We start from the raw sequence: 16,302 nt of genomic DNA, 5'->3' as shown, positions 1-16,302 counted from the left end.
AGGGCTCTTAGCTCTCACAAGCCCCACCTTGCTGCAAGTGGTTTCAATTAAAAGGCAGGACTTCATTGATTCCTAATTAAGCTTATTGTTTCCCTTCCCACACATTCCCCTGTAAACACATTCTGCTAATAATTAAGTTTACTATTCCTTGACAAGCACAGATGATCTTCCATTCACTCCTCTCTCCTAGGGTGGGAAACCATTTTTGGTGTGGCACACATGGGTGGGAATGAAGTCAGCCAGGCACTGTGGCTCTGCAGGGTGAGGGAGCCAGGTACCAGATGAAACAGGGATGCTCAGGGTGCCAATTAAATAGGGAGCTTCAGGGAAAAAAAAAAGGCGGAGTAGTTTGCAAACATTGAACTGTGAAGAGGAGGAGGAGAGCAGCAGCGTGTGAGCAGGGAGTGATGTGCAGGGAGGTGAAGGGGGCAGAGGGATGGGCCCCTGGGGATGTGCTAGGCTGCCTGCCAAGTGGGATGCAGCAAAAGCTGTGACCAGTAGCTCAAAGCACTCTGGCTGCAGAGTTGGAAGGGGGTGATAAGGATGAAGCAAGGCAGGAGGTTTCTAGGGAGCAGCAGTGTTTTCACGATGGGACAGTGCTGCCTGCAGGAGGGGGCTGAAGGGACAGTTTGGCCTCAATCTGTGTCTTCTTGCAGAGGGAGAACAAGATGTGTGTGTGTCTAAGCTGCCATCTGTTCTTGCAGAGACATTTTGAAACACCTGGGAAATGTAGATTTTCAGGGATGTGCCACCTGCCACAGGGGCAGGTTGGTGTTGCTTAGTGATGGTCAATGCACTCAAGCCTACAGCAGTGCAGAGAGGGTGGACACAGCATCCAGGCTGGAGCCTTGGCATGGGCTGTGTCCCACCTGTCTTCAAGGGTGGTTTGTGCCCAAGGCCATGCTGGCAGGGGCACCCTGGAGACTATAGATGTTATGGGAAAGGTAATGCCTGTTGCTGGGTACTGTGCTGGACTCAGCTCTGTCCTGCCACAGCTGTGGGTCAAAGATGCCAGGCTGGCATAGCTGGGAGCTGGTGAGGATACAGACTGCATCTCATTCACCTCAGCTGCTCTTTGAGTCGAGCGGTGCCCACAGAAACCACCATTTCCTCTTCCCTGCTGCACTAGCTCTTCTCCCATCATCCCACAGCTGCCCACTTCTGCTTCATCTAGGTAGAGCTCAGGCAGGGGGTGGTTCAGGAAAAGATTCCCAAGATTCCCAATCTCACCAAACAGGAGGCAGAGAAGAACTACAGCAGGCACAAATCACTGCTAGGAATTGCTGCTCACTGTCTTGGCATCTGGTGTTGCTCTTGCTGCTCTGTCTGGTAGCCTGGCCCCCTTCACCACTTCCACCCATGGCTCCAGGGAAAAAGGAAAATCCCTCTTTACCCAAGTAGCCACTCACTGAGATCAGCTCAATTGGTCGGGGCATGGTGCTAATAACACCAAAAGTGGTTCCAATTCCCATATGGGCTATTCACTTGAGAGTTGGACTTGATAATCCTTGGGGGTCCCTTTAGCTCAGAATATTCTTGTGATTCTGAGTCTTATGGAAATGGATCCAGCAGGTGCTGCCTTTTTGCTGGGGATTGGGACACTGGGGGAAAGAAATCTGGATTTTAAAGCACACCCTCCCCGCCCCCACCAATGACTCATTTCTGTCTTTACTCTTTGAAGGGCAGAGCCCTGTTCTCATCCCAGATGCCCCAGCCAGCAGCCAATCACTGACCCATTTTTCTCACCTCCCTGCAGGTAAAGTGTGACCAGTACTGGCCGAGCCGGGGTACAGAAACCTATGGGATGATCCAGGTGGTCCTGCTGGACACAGTCGAGCTGGCGACCTACACCGTCCGCACCTTTGCGCTGTACAAGGTACGGGACTGGCTGGGCTGTCACTGCTTCATGTATTGCAGAGATGCTTCCCAGTGCTGCAGGGTGCTCCATGGCCCACAGGCAGTGGCCACTGGCTGTACCTGGCTTGGCCAGGCATGTGACCAGTCCACACATGAGCCATGTTTCACAGATGGATGGCAGTAGGGGATCAGCTACAGCTTGTGCATCTGGCCACCACTGGACTTTGGCCAGGATACTTGATGCTCTTCTGTGCACTTTCTGCAATGAGCCCCAGAGCAGGGCTGTTCTTGCCTCTGGTGAGTGTACAGGTAGCAGCTGTCCTCCCATTAGAGGAACAACATGGGAAGCAGTGAATTTTTATCACTCCTGTCACTAATAATGCAAATGGAGGGGCTGTTTCTGACATGAGCATAAAACCTTTTCTCCTGCCTGCTGCATTCCTCATTAGTGTTTGGAAATCCCTGGGGGCAGTGCCAGCAGCAGCATGTCAATGCAGACAGGCTTTGCAGCAAGTGCTTCTGTGCATGACTGAGTCTGGGCCAGGAGCCCAGTGCTCAAGGGGGACACACTCATGCCTCAGGAAGGCCCCAGCATCACCCAGGCAGTCCTACTGCTTGCTGCATAGATCACTCAGCCAAGCCCAGAGAAGAGCAGGGCAGTTTGCAGTCACAGCCTGCATGGTCTGCTGACCTGCAGATCACCCTGCCCAGGGACATCACAATGCAGAGGAGCAGGGAGGGAACTGGCTGCTGTAGTCCTTCCATGCCCAGTGCCCATTTTCCCTGAACGTGCAATGAGTATACAGTATGAACCTGTGCTCTGCAGAAAAGTCTTTCACCTTCCCTGCCATCTGCTCCAACAAAGATGCTCTGTTGTCTATAAAACTGCCTTTATACAGAGCATCTGTATGTATAGGAGCTTTGCAGTAAACCTGTGTTTTTCCTCCAGATTTTCACTGGTGAAAGCCCAGTAGATGCTTCATCACACAGAGCTTTGCGAGCCTGTGGCTGTTGTTGCCCTATCAGTGGGTTCCTGCACTGGGATGGGATGTTCTCATGCAAAACAATTCCTCTTTGTCTTTGACAGAATGGCTCCAATGAGAAGACAGAGCTGAGACAGTTCCAGTTCATGGCTTGGCCTGATCACGGGGTCCCAGAATACCCCACCCCAATCCTCGCTTTCCTGCGACGGGTCAAGGCCTGTAACCCAACAGATGCTGGGCCCATGGTTGTGCATTGCAGGTAGGACTGTGTTTGCCTTCTGGCTGCAGGAGCTTTAACCTGTCTGAAAGTCGAGTCTCCCCTTCTTGTAGGAAAACTTTCATGGTAGCATAACCTGCACTGCATGCTTGGCTGGCAGCAGAACAGGCCCAGCAGTGGTAATGCAGTGGTGGCATTTCTGTTATACTGCTGTATAAGATTAAACAGCACTGCTACATGGAGAGCCTCAGAAAACATATTTTCCTGTAAAACTGCAAGTGCCATTTAAAAATTAAATTATCTGTGCCCAGCGTAAGTGGGTGGTACCTTCAGATGCACATCACTGACAGAAATGCATGCAGTGACCTCTACAAACATTCATATGCAGTATTTACAGCCACACTCTTTCATGGGGTAGAACAGCAACTCTTAAGGCAAAATATTAGTCTACCAAGGCTCAGCATCTTACACAGCCAAGATTTATTTGTAGCAGCCAAGAGGGGACTGTTACTGAACAAACCACTCCATCATTGCTGTTTCAGCATACGCCTTACCAGCAGTGTTTAATGCTCTTCTTTCATGCTGTTTCAGATGGTAGTGGGGTATAATTAACACACAAACAAGCAATATTAAAGCCCTGTTAAGGATATGACTTGCACCATAAATGAGGGAATGTCTAGCTCTCTATTTCTGTGTTTACGTGTCACAAAAGTGTATCTGTTGTTTTCAGGGTGCTCTCTTGAGTAGCTTGAGGTTTGCTACTGCCCATCCAACAGGTGTGGAAAGGCATTTGGTGCTTGAGCGAAGGCTCAGCACAGTCGTGCATAACCTCAGCTTTTTGCTTCCCCTCTCAGGCTGGCCGTGCTTGTTTTATGGGTGAGGAAACAGTGATCCAGGTTAGGGGACAAGCAGGCTGGAAATTACAGACTTCACTGATGTTAGGGCCCAGCCTGCTCTTCATGTCTTCTGACTTCATACACACATGTGCTGTCACTCTCCTGCCTGTTAAGCACATTTCTCCTTCACTTGTGGAGGGGCTGCCAGCCACCTCAGGGATCAGCAGGGTGACACCATGTAGTTTCCACTCCAGCAGTGAAAGGGGGGCAGCAGAAAGGCTGAGGAACCTCTCACATTCTCCAGTGCTTCTCCCTCGCTCCTCCTGTCACTTCCTGTCCGAAGCTTTGCTCATAGAGAGCAACCTTTACTCCCCTTTTGTGTGCCCTAAGTCTGGGTGACTCTTAAGCACTGTTAGAGCTTGTGTGACATCTGTAGGAGACCGTGTCATCTCAGAGCGTGTGCTCTGCTCCTGCAGTGCTGGCGTGGGCCGAACCGGCTGCTTCATTGTCATCGACGCCATGCTGGAGCGGATGAAGCACGAGAAGACCGTGGACATCTACGGCCACGTGACGTGCATGCGCTCCCAGCGCAACTACATGGTGCAGACAGAGGACCAGTACATCTTCATCCACGAGGCCTTGCTGGAGGCCGCCACGTGCGGCAATACCGAGGTGCCCGCGCGCAACCTCTTCGCCCACATCCAGAAGCTGACCCAGGTGCCACCAGGCGAGAGCGTTACTGAAATGGAGCTGGAATTCAAGGTTGGTGGCAGAGCCCCAGCACCCCACTTCTCTCGTGCCCTGTCTCTGCCCACAGAACTCCATGGGCCGCTCGTCCAGGGGTTGGGAGAAGTGGGCTATGGATCATTACAGACAGGTATTCTTTTGTGTGTTTCTAAAGCAGGTAGGCAGTGATTTAAAATACATTTGAATTGTAAAGCTTGTGTCGGCCATGGTCCCCCCTGGATCGTCAGCTTCTGGGGATGATATAAAAGGCAGATGGATGTGCAGTTCCCAGCAGCACATTCTGCTCTAGGTTCACTGTGCGGCAGGAGCTGCATCTGAAATCAGATGCATATCATGTTAGTGATAATTGATGTTACTGTGAACAACTTGTCTGGAAACAGCTCCAATTTAAATATGTGAGACATTTCTGGTCTCATTTCTTCAATGCTGAGCTCTGTAATCTTTTAACCACCTCAACACCAAGCCTCACTGTCTAGAATTGGGGAAGGCAGTGTTTTTAAGGCGCACCATTTTTAAGAAGCCAAGCCCACATTTTTCTGCCTGTATCTGTATATGCCAGCTGCAGATATTTATTACAACCTTGGAGCTGAAGTGAGCTCTGTTAAGTGCCCATATTCTCAGATGAGGTGCATTAGTCCAGTGAACTCTTGCAGAGGAATATAGCTCATGCAGGGAGGCAGCAGACCATGCAGGCTGTGAAATGAACTGCAGCAGTACACCTTCACCCTGGAGATTACCTCCAAGTGACAGAGGAGCAGGAGAGGAAAAATATTGAATTTCCATGTAAACTGGGAATAGTTGAGAAGCTCTGTTGTGTGGTTATCAGAGCTTGTGGTATCCTGGGGTTGGGACAGTAAAACATGCTGCCTGAGTGTCTCGTGGTCACACTGAAAAACTCCTCAGGAGAGCCACAGAATTATGCTCAACTCAAGCAATTCTGTTGTAAGAAAGACAAAATTTTACTTTCCTTCCATTTCTCCAAAGGTCACTTGAGAACAGTAATGAAATTGCCCCTCTCTTTGCCCTGGCAGTGTCCACTGCATGGGAAACCCTGGGGAGCAGGATATGGGAGGGCATCCCATGGCTGCACTGCTCCCCAGAGAGCAACCCTGTCCCCCTGCAGAGATCCTCTGCTGAGGTCAAGTTGCCACTCATAGTGAGAAGGATGGTTCTGGAGACGCTGGAGGCAGTCTTTTGGGGAAGGAAAATTTTAAAAAAAAAAAAAAAAGCTGGGGGGGGGAAGAGTGACTTCTGTTTGATTCTAAGTAACACATTTACCGTGACTCCAGTTTACAAGACTCAAAGAGAGCCATAAAATGTCTCACAGCAACCCAAAACAGATCTTCTTTACCTAAAACTGTCACAATTCTCACATTTTCTTGGGTTCTTCTGGGGTGAGAAGTAAATAGCAAGACATTGTTGGAAGAGGAAAAGCTTTGCTTCCCTGCCACCACCAAGCATACACCTCTGGCTCAGAGAGGTACAAAGCTTCTGTGTGTCAGAGAGCTGCTTTGGGCCTCCACTGCACTACCTGACTAGTGCCAGGATCCCGATTCTGCCCCAGACTGCTGCATTCCCAGCAGGGATCTGATGTGTCTCCTCCTCTTTCAGATGCTGGCCAATTCTAAAGCACATACCTCACGTTTCATCAGTGCCAACCTCCCATGCAACAAATTCAAGAACCGCCTCGTGAACATCATGCCGTATGAGCTGACAAGAGTCTGCCTGCAGCCCATCCGGGGTGTCGAGGGCTCTGATTACATCAATGCCAGCTTCATAGACGGCTACAGGTGAGAATTACCTTGGGTGGCTCTGCCAGCTTGTCCTGCCTTATTGGAAACCCAGGCAAAGCTGCCTTTTCTTTCCCAGGGACTGGTCCTGACTGCCTGAGGTGGGCCAGGGACCACTTTGCTGCGTTTTATCTATTTCCATTTTCTCAGACACTGCAGTGTGTAGTTACAATATGTGAAGACTGCCTGTGAGTGAGCGCTGCCAGGCTGGCTTGTGTTGCAGTAGACAGATGCCCACATGGCTGGAGTGGCAGGCTGTGTTGGCTCCTGGGGAGGTTTTTATAGGATATTCTGGTAGGCATCCCTTGGCTTGTGTTTTATATCTACAGTACTTAACTCAGACCTGCCTCCCTGCTGTAGCAACTAGAGTTAGGAGTGTGCTTCCACTGAGCAGCTGATCCAGGGAGCAGCTCAAGGTTTGTTCATGTCTTGATTTTGGGAAGAGTCTGGATCCTCAGGCAGGGCTGGTGCTGGACACTGGGAAGCCCATCACCAGGCTACTCTCTCCAGAACACAGTTCAGAAAGCACAAATTAAGATCTAGTGGGGCAGTAATGCTTAAGTTTTCTGTATCTGTCTGTTGACGTCTCATTCTCAGATGCAAAATACCTGGAGAGAACAGCCCAGTGGCCACATCCCTTTCCCAACCAACCCCTAGACAATAATCCAAACCAAATCACAATGATTCACATAAAAGGCCTGTTCGTGTCATCTGTCTGTGCACCGTCTCTTGTAAGGTCATCCCTCACATGCACCATCATCAGTGCTGGAGCGCGGGATGCAATGATAGATGTGGCACAGGTCCCTTCCAGCTTGGCTTTGCCCACCTGCCTCTTTTGTGCTGGTAACCTCCCAGATGAAAAAGGCACTGCCAAAGGGAACAAATGTAGGTGCAGCAAGGCCAGCAGCCCGTGCCTTGTCGCTGCTCCAGCAGCTGAGCACAGCAAGAGTTCCCAGGGAGAAGGGCTGCATGGAGGTAAGAGTAGACAAAGAGCAAAAGGAGCTGTGAGAGCATCCCAACACAGGAAAACTGAAATAACCCAGGCTCCTTCAGGGTGGGACTGAGTAATGGGGAGGAATGAAGGGGCTGGAGAAAAGCTGTCACGGAGCAGAGGGAACCTCCACTACATCCTGCTTGTGTGGCACAGAGCCATCCACCACCAGTCATTAAGGCGGCTGCCTGGCTGCAGCCTGAGTCTGACAGATGGATGCAGCCACTGTCCTGGCTCCAGAGCTGATGGAGAACAACACTGGCTTTGCCTCTTGGTGATGCTACAGAGGGACAGAGAGGACTGCCATCACAGCAGGTGGTACCGTTTCATGTGCTACTTACCCTATCCCCAAGTTCTGTTATCTCTTCCCATCCCTTCCTTTGAACCAGCATTCTTCTAGTTGCCTAAAGAAATCAGTTGGCCCAAGGTCCTGCAGTATCACTGATGCTGCATCTTTATTAGCTTTTTCACTTCGTTCTGCATCCCCATTCCCTGTTTTTTACGATGTGTTATAAATCCACCTTGAAGCAGCCCCTGTCTGCATCCCGCACGTTTCAGCTGCCCTGCAGCACGTTCATTAATTTAGCACCAGCAGAGGGATGCAGGCAGAACGGAGGGAGGAAAGCAGGAGGGAAGAAGCCGGCCCCGGTCCCGCGGGCTCCAGCGCCGCGCAGTGGTGGAGCCAGCCCGGGCTCTGCTGTGCCAGGCTGGAGCACAGGGAGCCGCGGTACCGGCGTGCCAGAGCCGAGTCCAAAGCACCAAGGGGCTTTCTTCAGGGTGGGGGCTACTCTGGGGCAGGTTGCACAGAAAATTAGGAGAGGTGCTCTGGTTGGCAGTGCAACCAAGAACAAATCTGAAGCTTTTAGAAAAGCAGATAAAACTCTATTCATGGTTTCCACAGTGCCCTTGTTACTGTCTGGAGTGTGTAATCCAGGTGACCTGGATCAGCTGCTCTGTGTTTTTCCATGCAGTGGGAAGGACTGTGGGTACTGCAGAGAGTAAAAGTGCAGGAACACAGGGTTGCTGCTGGGATCATCCCCAAGCACACTTTCCTTCCAGCCCAGGTGGGTGCTGGCAGCCTGCTAGTGGGGGCCTGGGTGCCAAGAGGGCTCTCAGTGCAACAGCAGCACTGGAGACAAGAAGCAGCAAGAGGCTGGGCTGGGGATACCGTCACCCTAGCAAGGACTAAGAGCTTTTCTGGATCCTCCATGTCATGCTCACTGTGTCTGGGGGAGCGCTTAGAAGATAAGTGCTGGACCGGCTCACCTCTCTCCCAGAGCCCATGGTTCTTCCTACAGCTGGGTTGTCAGACTTGCTCCCTGGTACCATGGGGCCCTGCCTCCAGCTCACCCAGCCCAGCAGCCCCCAGAAGCAGCTGCTGCCCATCTCTGAGGAGCTGCTCTGAGCACCACTATGTTTGTCACAGGCAGCAGAAGGCCTACATCGCCACGCAGGGACCACTGGCCGAGACCACGGAGGATTTCTGGCGGATGCTCTGGGAGCACGACTCCACCATTGTGGTGATGTTGACAAAGCTGCGTGAGATGGGCCGGGTACGAGTCCTGCTGTGGGGAGAAGGGGGCTGTGGGCTGCTGTCTGTGGGCACACGCTCTTGGCTCACCCCAGGCTGTGTTTGGCACCACTCGCTCTGGGTGAGCCCCCCACTGTGTGGTAGCTGACCCTGTGGCCCCAGAACCACATAGGTGCCCAGGGAGCGGGAGGAAGGAGCAGCAGCTTGTCAGTGCTGATGTCTTAACCTGCTCTCCTCATCCACAGGAGAAGTGCCATCAGTACTGGCCTGCAGAGCGCTCTGCCCGGTACCAGTACTTTGTGGTGGACCCCATGGCAGAGTACAACATGCCACAGTACATCCTCCGGGAGTTCAAGGTGACGGATGCCAGGGTGAGTGCATCTGCTGGCTCCCCAGCTCCTCTGCCTCTCATGCCTCTGCCCTACCCAGGCCAGTCAAGGGGGTACGCAACAGCTCCTGGAGAAACGGGAAAGCAAATGCTGCCTTGCACTGCAGGCAGAAAGGGCTGCTGCCCACCACGTTCTGCTCCTCTCTTCACAGGTCCTGCCCTGCCAGCTGTGTCAGCCCCATGAACAGCTCAGGGATCCCTGTCAGCACCAGACCCTGCCTTGCCTGTGCTGCTCACTTGAGCAAGCATTTAACACAGTGCATGTGTGCAGCATCTGACTGGGCACAGGGCCCTTGTGTTACAGTAAAAATGATTCTAGGCTGGAGCTGGGCCCCAAACACTGACCCATGGACCCTGTAGGGGTCCAAAGCCCAGCTCAGCTACACTGAGCTACGCTGGGGTGAACATGGGAGAACAGAGACAGGTCCCAAACATGCAGCAAATTATCTGCCCGGGCTCATCTGTGGCCTGTGCACCTTCTCACCTGGCCTGGTTCAGGGGGTCTGAGAGCAGGTCAGAGCACCAGCACTGAGGGGAGTGAGATCAGGCCCTCACTGATGGTTCACATCTAACGCCCCTCTCCCTGCAGGACGGCCAGTCACGGACCATCCGCCAGTTCCAGTTCACAGACTGGCCTGAGCAGGGAGTGCCAAAGACAGGAGAGGGTTTCATTGACTTCATTGGGCAGGTGCACAAGACCAAGGAGCAGTTCGGGCAGGATGGGCCCATCACAGTGCACTGCAGGTAAGGACTGCAGCCTCACCCCAGTGAACAGGTCCCTGTGCTCCAGGAGCAGCTTGCAGCACTCCTAGGAGCTCTGCAGAGCCTTTCTGGGGCTGGCAGGACTTACAGTGGCCCCTCTTGCTCCCTGTGCAGTGCTGGGGTTGGGCGCACTGGCGTGTTCATCACACTCAGCATTGTGCTGGAGAGGATGCGCTACGAGGGCGTGGTGGACATGTTCCAGATGGTGAAGACCTTGCGGACACAGCGACCAGCCATGGTGCAGACAGAGGTGAGCTCCCCTCCTGTTCATGGCAGTGGAGATCTGTGGGAGAAGGGAGGGGCCTGAAGTCTGTGGGTGTTGGACCCTACAGCCCACTGTCCTTGTGTCCCCACTGCTCATGTTTCCCTCGTTGCTGCCTTGCAGGACCAGTACCAGCTGTGCTACAGAGCCGCACTGGAGTACCTTGGCAGCTTCGACCACTATGCAACGTAACAGTGCTTTCCTCCAGTCGCGGTGGGGATGTCTAGGAGTGGAGATGGGTCTCTCTGAGCCAGAGCCGCCCATTCCTCAGTCCTTCTGTACAGGTGGAGGCACTGCCCAGGCAGCAGACCTCCACGCCAACCAGTTTTGACCACGGCATTTAGGAACTTAGCCCCAGCGCCAAATGAGGGAATCCGACTCCAAAAGCATTTCCAGTCTCTGGCTGAATTTCTGCTCATGTGCATCTCTCACCCTCTCTCATGCCGACTGCATTTCACAGCAAGGCTTTAGGTGGGTGGAATGGGATCCTTTTTTTTAAACATGTAAAATAGTTAATAGTGGTTTTTATAATCTTCTCTCTCTTTATTTTTTATTTTTTGCAAGTCTTAATGTTTTGCCCAAGCAGAACTGGACCCGCCAAACCTTTGGGAGTTGGGTTTTGTTTTTTAATTTCCTTTTGCTTTTACATTTTTTACTGCCCTGTGTTTATTTCAGCCCAGTCACTGCTGGTTCTGCCCATTTTAGTGCAGCTTCCTTGGTAATTTGCAGCAGCTGGCTTGTGGTTCCTGCCCATCTCCATTCCCCATAGGCTTTTTAATCTTCTGTAGAATATGAAATTTCATGGAACTGGACCTAAGCTACCAATTATTTTTTTAGTCTTCTCCCCACCCCCATTATTTCCTTAGTAGGTTTGGGTTTGGGAGGGCATATGGGGTCGCCAGAGAAGCGTCCCTTTGTCAGCTGGAAACTGTTCAGTCATATTACAATACGTGTTCAACCAATCCAGTGACTGTGTGTATTGGCAGATTCTGATATGACGTGAGTTGTCGTCACCTTGTTTGTGAGAGACCCGAAATCCCGGGCTCCAGGCATTGGAACCTCTTTTTGTGTGTCTTGCTGGAAAGGGGGAAGGAGTAGTGAGGGGGTCCCACAGTTCCCCAGGGAGGGGATGGAAAGAGCAAGACATGGCCCTTTGTGTTAAACCCACGGTTCTGTGCGTGCAAGCACCATCCCGTCACCTCTCACCAGTGGAGCACGTCAGAGCATTGACAAAGGCAAGGAGCACAAGCCCAGCTGATCCACAGCAGAGCTGGACCATCTCACTTTGGAAGCAGGGTACTGCAGGGAAGGGAAGGGGAGGGGAGTACACATGGCTTCAGAGGTTGGGTGTATCTATGATTTCTGCTATCCTGCAAATGTTAAGAGTCACTAGAATATTGTACTTTCCGCTACTTCAGGATGTTCTAATGAACCAATGTGGCAAGACTACTGGACTTAATTTAATGGTACTATATATTAATACTCCTTATTATATCATGCTTGCACTAAAGATGGGGAGTGAGCAGCCCACTTTTGAGTGCATTGAGTTATGAATAAAGGTGGTGGAAGGGTATCTAATTGTATTATCACATGTATTCCGAATGTTAAGAATCCAAGCTACGTTGAAATCAGCAATCCAGGGTTGGTGATGTTGGAGGACACATTCATTTTTACCTTGTGGATGCATAGTGCTGTAGGGGTCACTGTTGTATACAGTCTGTTTTCTATTTGTTAATAAAAAAAAATCTACAGCATCATTGCATAATTCTTGATGTTAATAAATTTGAATAATTGGGTTTCATACAAGCTGGCTTTCCTGTCTGTTTCTTCTGCAATAAGCAGAGGCCATAGAATCCTTTGGCAGTGGGTACACTCCTCAGCCTGGGGCAGGTTTTTCCCACAGGTATATCCCAGCCATGAGTGTGTCGCACTTTCTTCAGGGACCCTGTGCCCACAGGGAGCTTGGAGACTTTCTGTGACAATTCCCTTTGTGCATGTGTGTGCTCGCCTCCTTCCCACCTACAGTTGTATGAGAGTACACTGGCTGGCTAGACATGCAGGAAAGAGAGGGGTCAGTGGTGATGGTTTTGGTGGCAATACCAATCGTTGCCAACCTCCTGGACATTGCAATAACACTGCTCTATAGCACTGAGCACAGTCGTGTACTCAGTGCTCAGCAGTAAAGCTGTCACATGGCCCCTGACTGCAGAGCAGCACTCCTTTGTTCAGGTGTGAAACCCCTGCCCAGGCTGGCAGCCCTGCCTGCTCTGTGTGGACAGCCCAGGCCAGCCCTGCCCATGTGTGCACCGCAAAGCAAAAAGTGTCTGCTCCTGGAGACATCAGCACCTGCACACAGCACAGGTGTGTGCGGGGAAAGCCACTGCAAGGGGCAGAACCACATGGATCAGGGCCCCATGGTATTTCCATCCTTCCCAAGGGAGCCAGATGTACCCTGGCCAGCATGTCCACGGTGGGTGGGAGTGCATGGCGTTCTGATGAGTGTGGCTATGGGCACCATAGTGATTGCTTAGAGACCACTGGAGCTCGGTCACACACAGTGTTCCCTGCCAGCCCAGCCCAGTTCCTACGTAGGTGCCAGATGCAGAAATGTCTTCCCCTTGCCTGGCTCATTCTTACTACACTGCTTTGCTGTGTGTGTGGGCACATGCCAGTGTTGCTGGCAGGGGATGCTTGTCATCACTGTCAGGGCCCAGGGTGGCAGAGTGGCACAGCCAAGGGAACACCTGCTCACACACGGTGTGTCTGGGGAGGAAGGGCACCACGCTCACTGTCAGCAGCCAGCCAGCGGGGAGATGGGCACTGAGCACCTGCCTGTGCTGCAGCAGCAGTGCTCGGGCTGTGCTGCCAAACTACAGATGGTGACAGTGCTTCTGCCACTCACTGAGCTCTGCCACCAGCCATTGCCACATGAGCAGCACAAAGCCTTAGTCTATGTACAGCCTTGAATGCAGACATTCTCACCAGAAGTTGCCATAACACTTACATATATGCACATGAGCATGGACCTCCTTTCTCCTTGTCCAGGAACACTTTGCACTTCATTCCCCACCTGTGGGCTTGTCTGTGGACTGAGTGGAAGCACAAGGAGGCAAAAGAAAGGGTGAAGAACTTCAGCATGGAATGTACAAAGAATAACATGTTTATTAAAATAAAAGGGGAATAAAAAACCATGGTGCATGGTGGATAAACAGCAATGCCAGCCTGATCTGCCCTCTGAGCCAGCACTACAGCTGGTGCCACACTCCAGGCAGAGCCACCCTGCTTCCTCCCAGGGCTTGGTACTGACATTCCTGAGCTGCACTGATCAGCTTTTCCCAGCTAGAAAGGATTTACCACAGCTGGCTTTATTTTTTTTGCCTCATTTTCTCTGGTATCAGCTTGAGACTTTTCCCACCCTCTGGTTTCAGTAGCACACTGTGCTCCAGATCTGAAGGGAATTGTCTGGAGATTGTGCTGTAAGACACTTCAGCTTCTTCTATTTAGAGTCTCAAACGGACCAACCATATTTGCACTGAGCAATGGAGCTGGGCTATTATTGCTGTTTTTTTTTTTTTCCCTGGTAAAAATTTTCCATTCCTTAGTTTTACCAGGTAGCCCCGATGCAGCTTCAGATAAGCACCTCTGTAAAAGCCACAGTTTGGCAGGTGGGACAGCAGCTAAATGGCAGCCAATCAAAGGTGAATTTCTGGGCACTGAGGTGCCCTTCTGCCCTTTCTATTTTCATATTTTTTATGCATACCATTGATGCTTGTAGCAGGAGCTGTGCAGGCACTGCCCAAGCTTGGCTTGCCTCCTAGTGATATTAACTCACAGGATCATGGAGTAGTTTGAGTTAGAGGAGACCTTTAATGATCAGCTACTCCAAATAACATCCTGACCAAGCGCTATTCCTTTGGGATACCATTGCTTTAAATGTTTTTCAAAGGCAAAATAATTGTTAAATAAGGAAAAAGAAATAGCTGTAACACTGAAAAAATCTGAGCAGAATGCACAGTAGCTTGGCAACTTCTTCCCCCACAGTCCTTGGAATTTCTTGTCCTCAGCAAAATTGCCATTTTCATTTGTTACTTTTCTTAGTTTAGAGTGACTTTTTTTCCCCTCTTTTCTCCTTTTTTTCCTGTTTGACCTGTTCATTTCTGAGGGCAGGAACAATACTGATCCTCCCAATTAAAAGTTCATAGTTGTCCTTTTGCCACTTATAATAAGCAATCTCAGTCTCCAGTAACAATTACAGGTTATTGAGCTTCCGTGCCTACACATTTCTGCTCACAGGAACATTCTGCCACTTGTCATCTTGAAAAGGCTGACTTGTGTCTCCTGAGGGCAGCAGGGAAAGGGAGGTGATTCTGCCCTTTTGAGACCCCACCTGGAGCACTGTGTCCAGCTCTGGGAACCCAAACACAGGCTGAGAGAGCTGGGGCTGCTCAGCCTGGAAAAGTGAAGGCTCTGGGGAGATCTTACACAATTTCCTGTGCCGAAGGATGGAATTGGAGCAGGATTTTTCACAAGGGCCTGTAGTGATAGGACAAGGGGGAATGGCTTTGAACTCAGAAGAAGGAAGGATTAGATTAGATGTAAGGAAGAAACTCTTCCCTACAAGGGTGTTTAGGCACTGAAACAGATTGCCCAGAGAACTTAAGGATGCCTCATCCCTGGAAATGTTCCAGGCAAGGTTGGATGGGACTTTGAGCAACCTGGTCTAGTGGAAAGTATCCCTGTCCAGTGCAGGAGTATGGAACAAGATAATCTTCAAGGTCTTTTGCAACTCAAACCATTCTGTGAGTCTATGGTAATAGAAAGTTGGTGTTTCTTGACTAAAGGATGACAAGTGCAGCTGCCAAGCCACCAGAAAGGCTAGAAATGCAATTTGTCTCAAAACTGTTACCTGACAGTTGTTTGACTTTTTATAGGAGACTGTGTGTCGTACCTGCTGGTGCTGTAATTCACTTTGGGGGTTTGGTCTGTGTATACCCAGCAATTCAGGATCGGAGCAGGTCAGGGAGACAGCAGACAGGGAAAACCTGTGTTGGAGTGGTGTTTTGTCAGGCCTTTCTGGGCTGCTGCCTGCCTGTAGCATGACAGCAAAAGAAACACGTATTTAGGAGAAACAGGGTGAAATTAAGGTTTTATTTAGGCATGAGGGACCAAGTGTGGTCTCTGAGGATAGCTATGAGCTTTTTCAGGTGTGTTGTGCTTACTTTCAAGGTTGCTCCCTGGCACTTAGAGATTTAGAATGCATTTAGCACAGCAGAGTCTGAAAATCGCAGCCAGTCCCAGCCAAGGAGAGGTCAGTGTCCCTAGGCGGGGTTTGTTAAGCACTCGGCCCTGTACACACTCAAAGGCATTTGCAGCTAAAGCCGTGCTGTCAGGTGCCAGTCCCCGACACGAACGGTGGCGGATTATTGGCAACATCCGCTGGCTGCAGCGCCGCTTCTCCGCGTTTCTAATGCCCGGGCTGCGCTGGCCAAGCGCCCTGGCGTGGGCCGGGCCTGCTGCTGCTCCAGCCTCAGTCTGCCTGCGCTGCCAAGCGTTTGCGAAGTATCAAATTCTACTCTGGCTTTGTTTACACACGGAAACTGTAGGAGTGTAATTAGCGGGGTTCATGTGCTCGGCTGGCACACGCTTGCTGTGTGTCACCGCTCCGCGCCCGAAACTCACCCGCTCACTGCGGCGCCCACGAACCCGGGGTTAGCTCCACCGAGCGCCCGCTGGACAGGGATCAGTTTCACCCGGCGGCACCCCCCGGGCCCGGTGGCGGGGAGTGGGTGGGATGCAGGAGGGGAGCGGTGGGATGCGGGCGGGATGCGGACGGGATGCAGGAGGGGAGCGGTGGGATGCGGGCGGGATGCGGGCGGGATGCAGGAGGGGAGCGGTGGGATGCAGGAGGGGAGCGGTGGGATGCGGGCGGGATGCGGGC

At 51.5% G+C, this 16,302-nt stretch overlaps 1 protein-coding gene across 15 annotated transcripts in view; it reads left to right on the top strand.

Annotated features, from left to right (window-relative positions):
* Window positions 1-12,170, top strand: part of PTPRF (protein tyrosine phosphatase receptor type F) — a 375,435-nt gene extending 363,265 nt beyond the window's left edge. For all 15 annotated transcript variants that reach the window (XM_077785383.1, XM_021528150.2, XM_021528106.2 and 12 more), the window contains 9 exons: window positions 1,757-1,876; window positions 2,945-3,099; window positions 4,370-4,655; window positions 6,252-6,430; window positions 8,848-8,974; window positions 9,198-9,323; window positions 9,930-10,084; window positions 10,217-10,352; window positions 10,488-12,170. In XM_077785383.1, the coding sequence (XP_077641509.1) occupies window positions 1,757-1,876; window positions 2,945-3,099; window positions 4,370-4,655; window positions 6,252-6,430; window positions 8,848-8,974; window positions 9,198-9,323; window positions 9,930-10,084; window positions 10,217-10,352; window positions 10,488-10,556 (1,353 nt within the window). In that variant the 3' untranslated portion in view covers window positions 10,557-12,170. The remainder of the gene's footprint in view (window positions 1-1,756; window positions 1,877-2,944; window positions 3,100-4,369; window positions 4,656-6,251; window positions 6,431-8,847; window positions 8,975-9,197; window positions 9,324-9,929; window positions 10,085-10,216; window positions 10,353-10,487) is intronic.
* Window positions 12,171-16,302: the final 4,132 nt, after the last annotated feature.

Source organism: Lonchura striata, chromosome 9 (genome assembly GCF_046129695.1).
Source record: "Lonchura striata isolate bLonStr1 chromosome 9, bLonStr1.mat, whole genome shotgun sequence".
In the NCBI taxonomy this organism is placed as follows: Eukaryota; Metazoa; Chordata; class Aves; order Passeriformes; family Estrildidae; genus Lonchura; species Lonchura striata.
The sequence above is the reverse complement of the archived record's forward strand: the minus strand, read 5'-3'. Positions and strand labels throughout refer to the sequence as shown.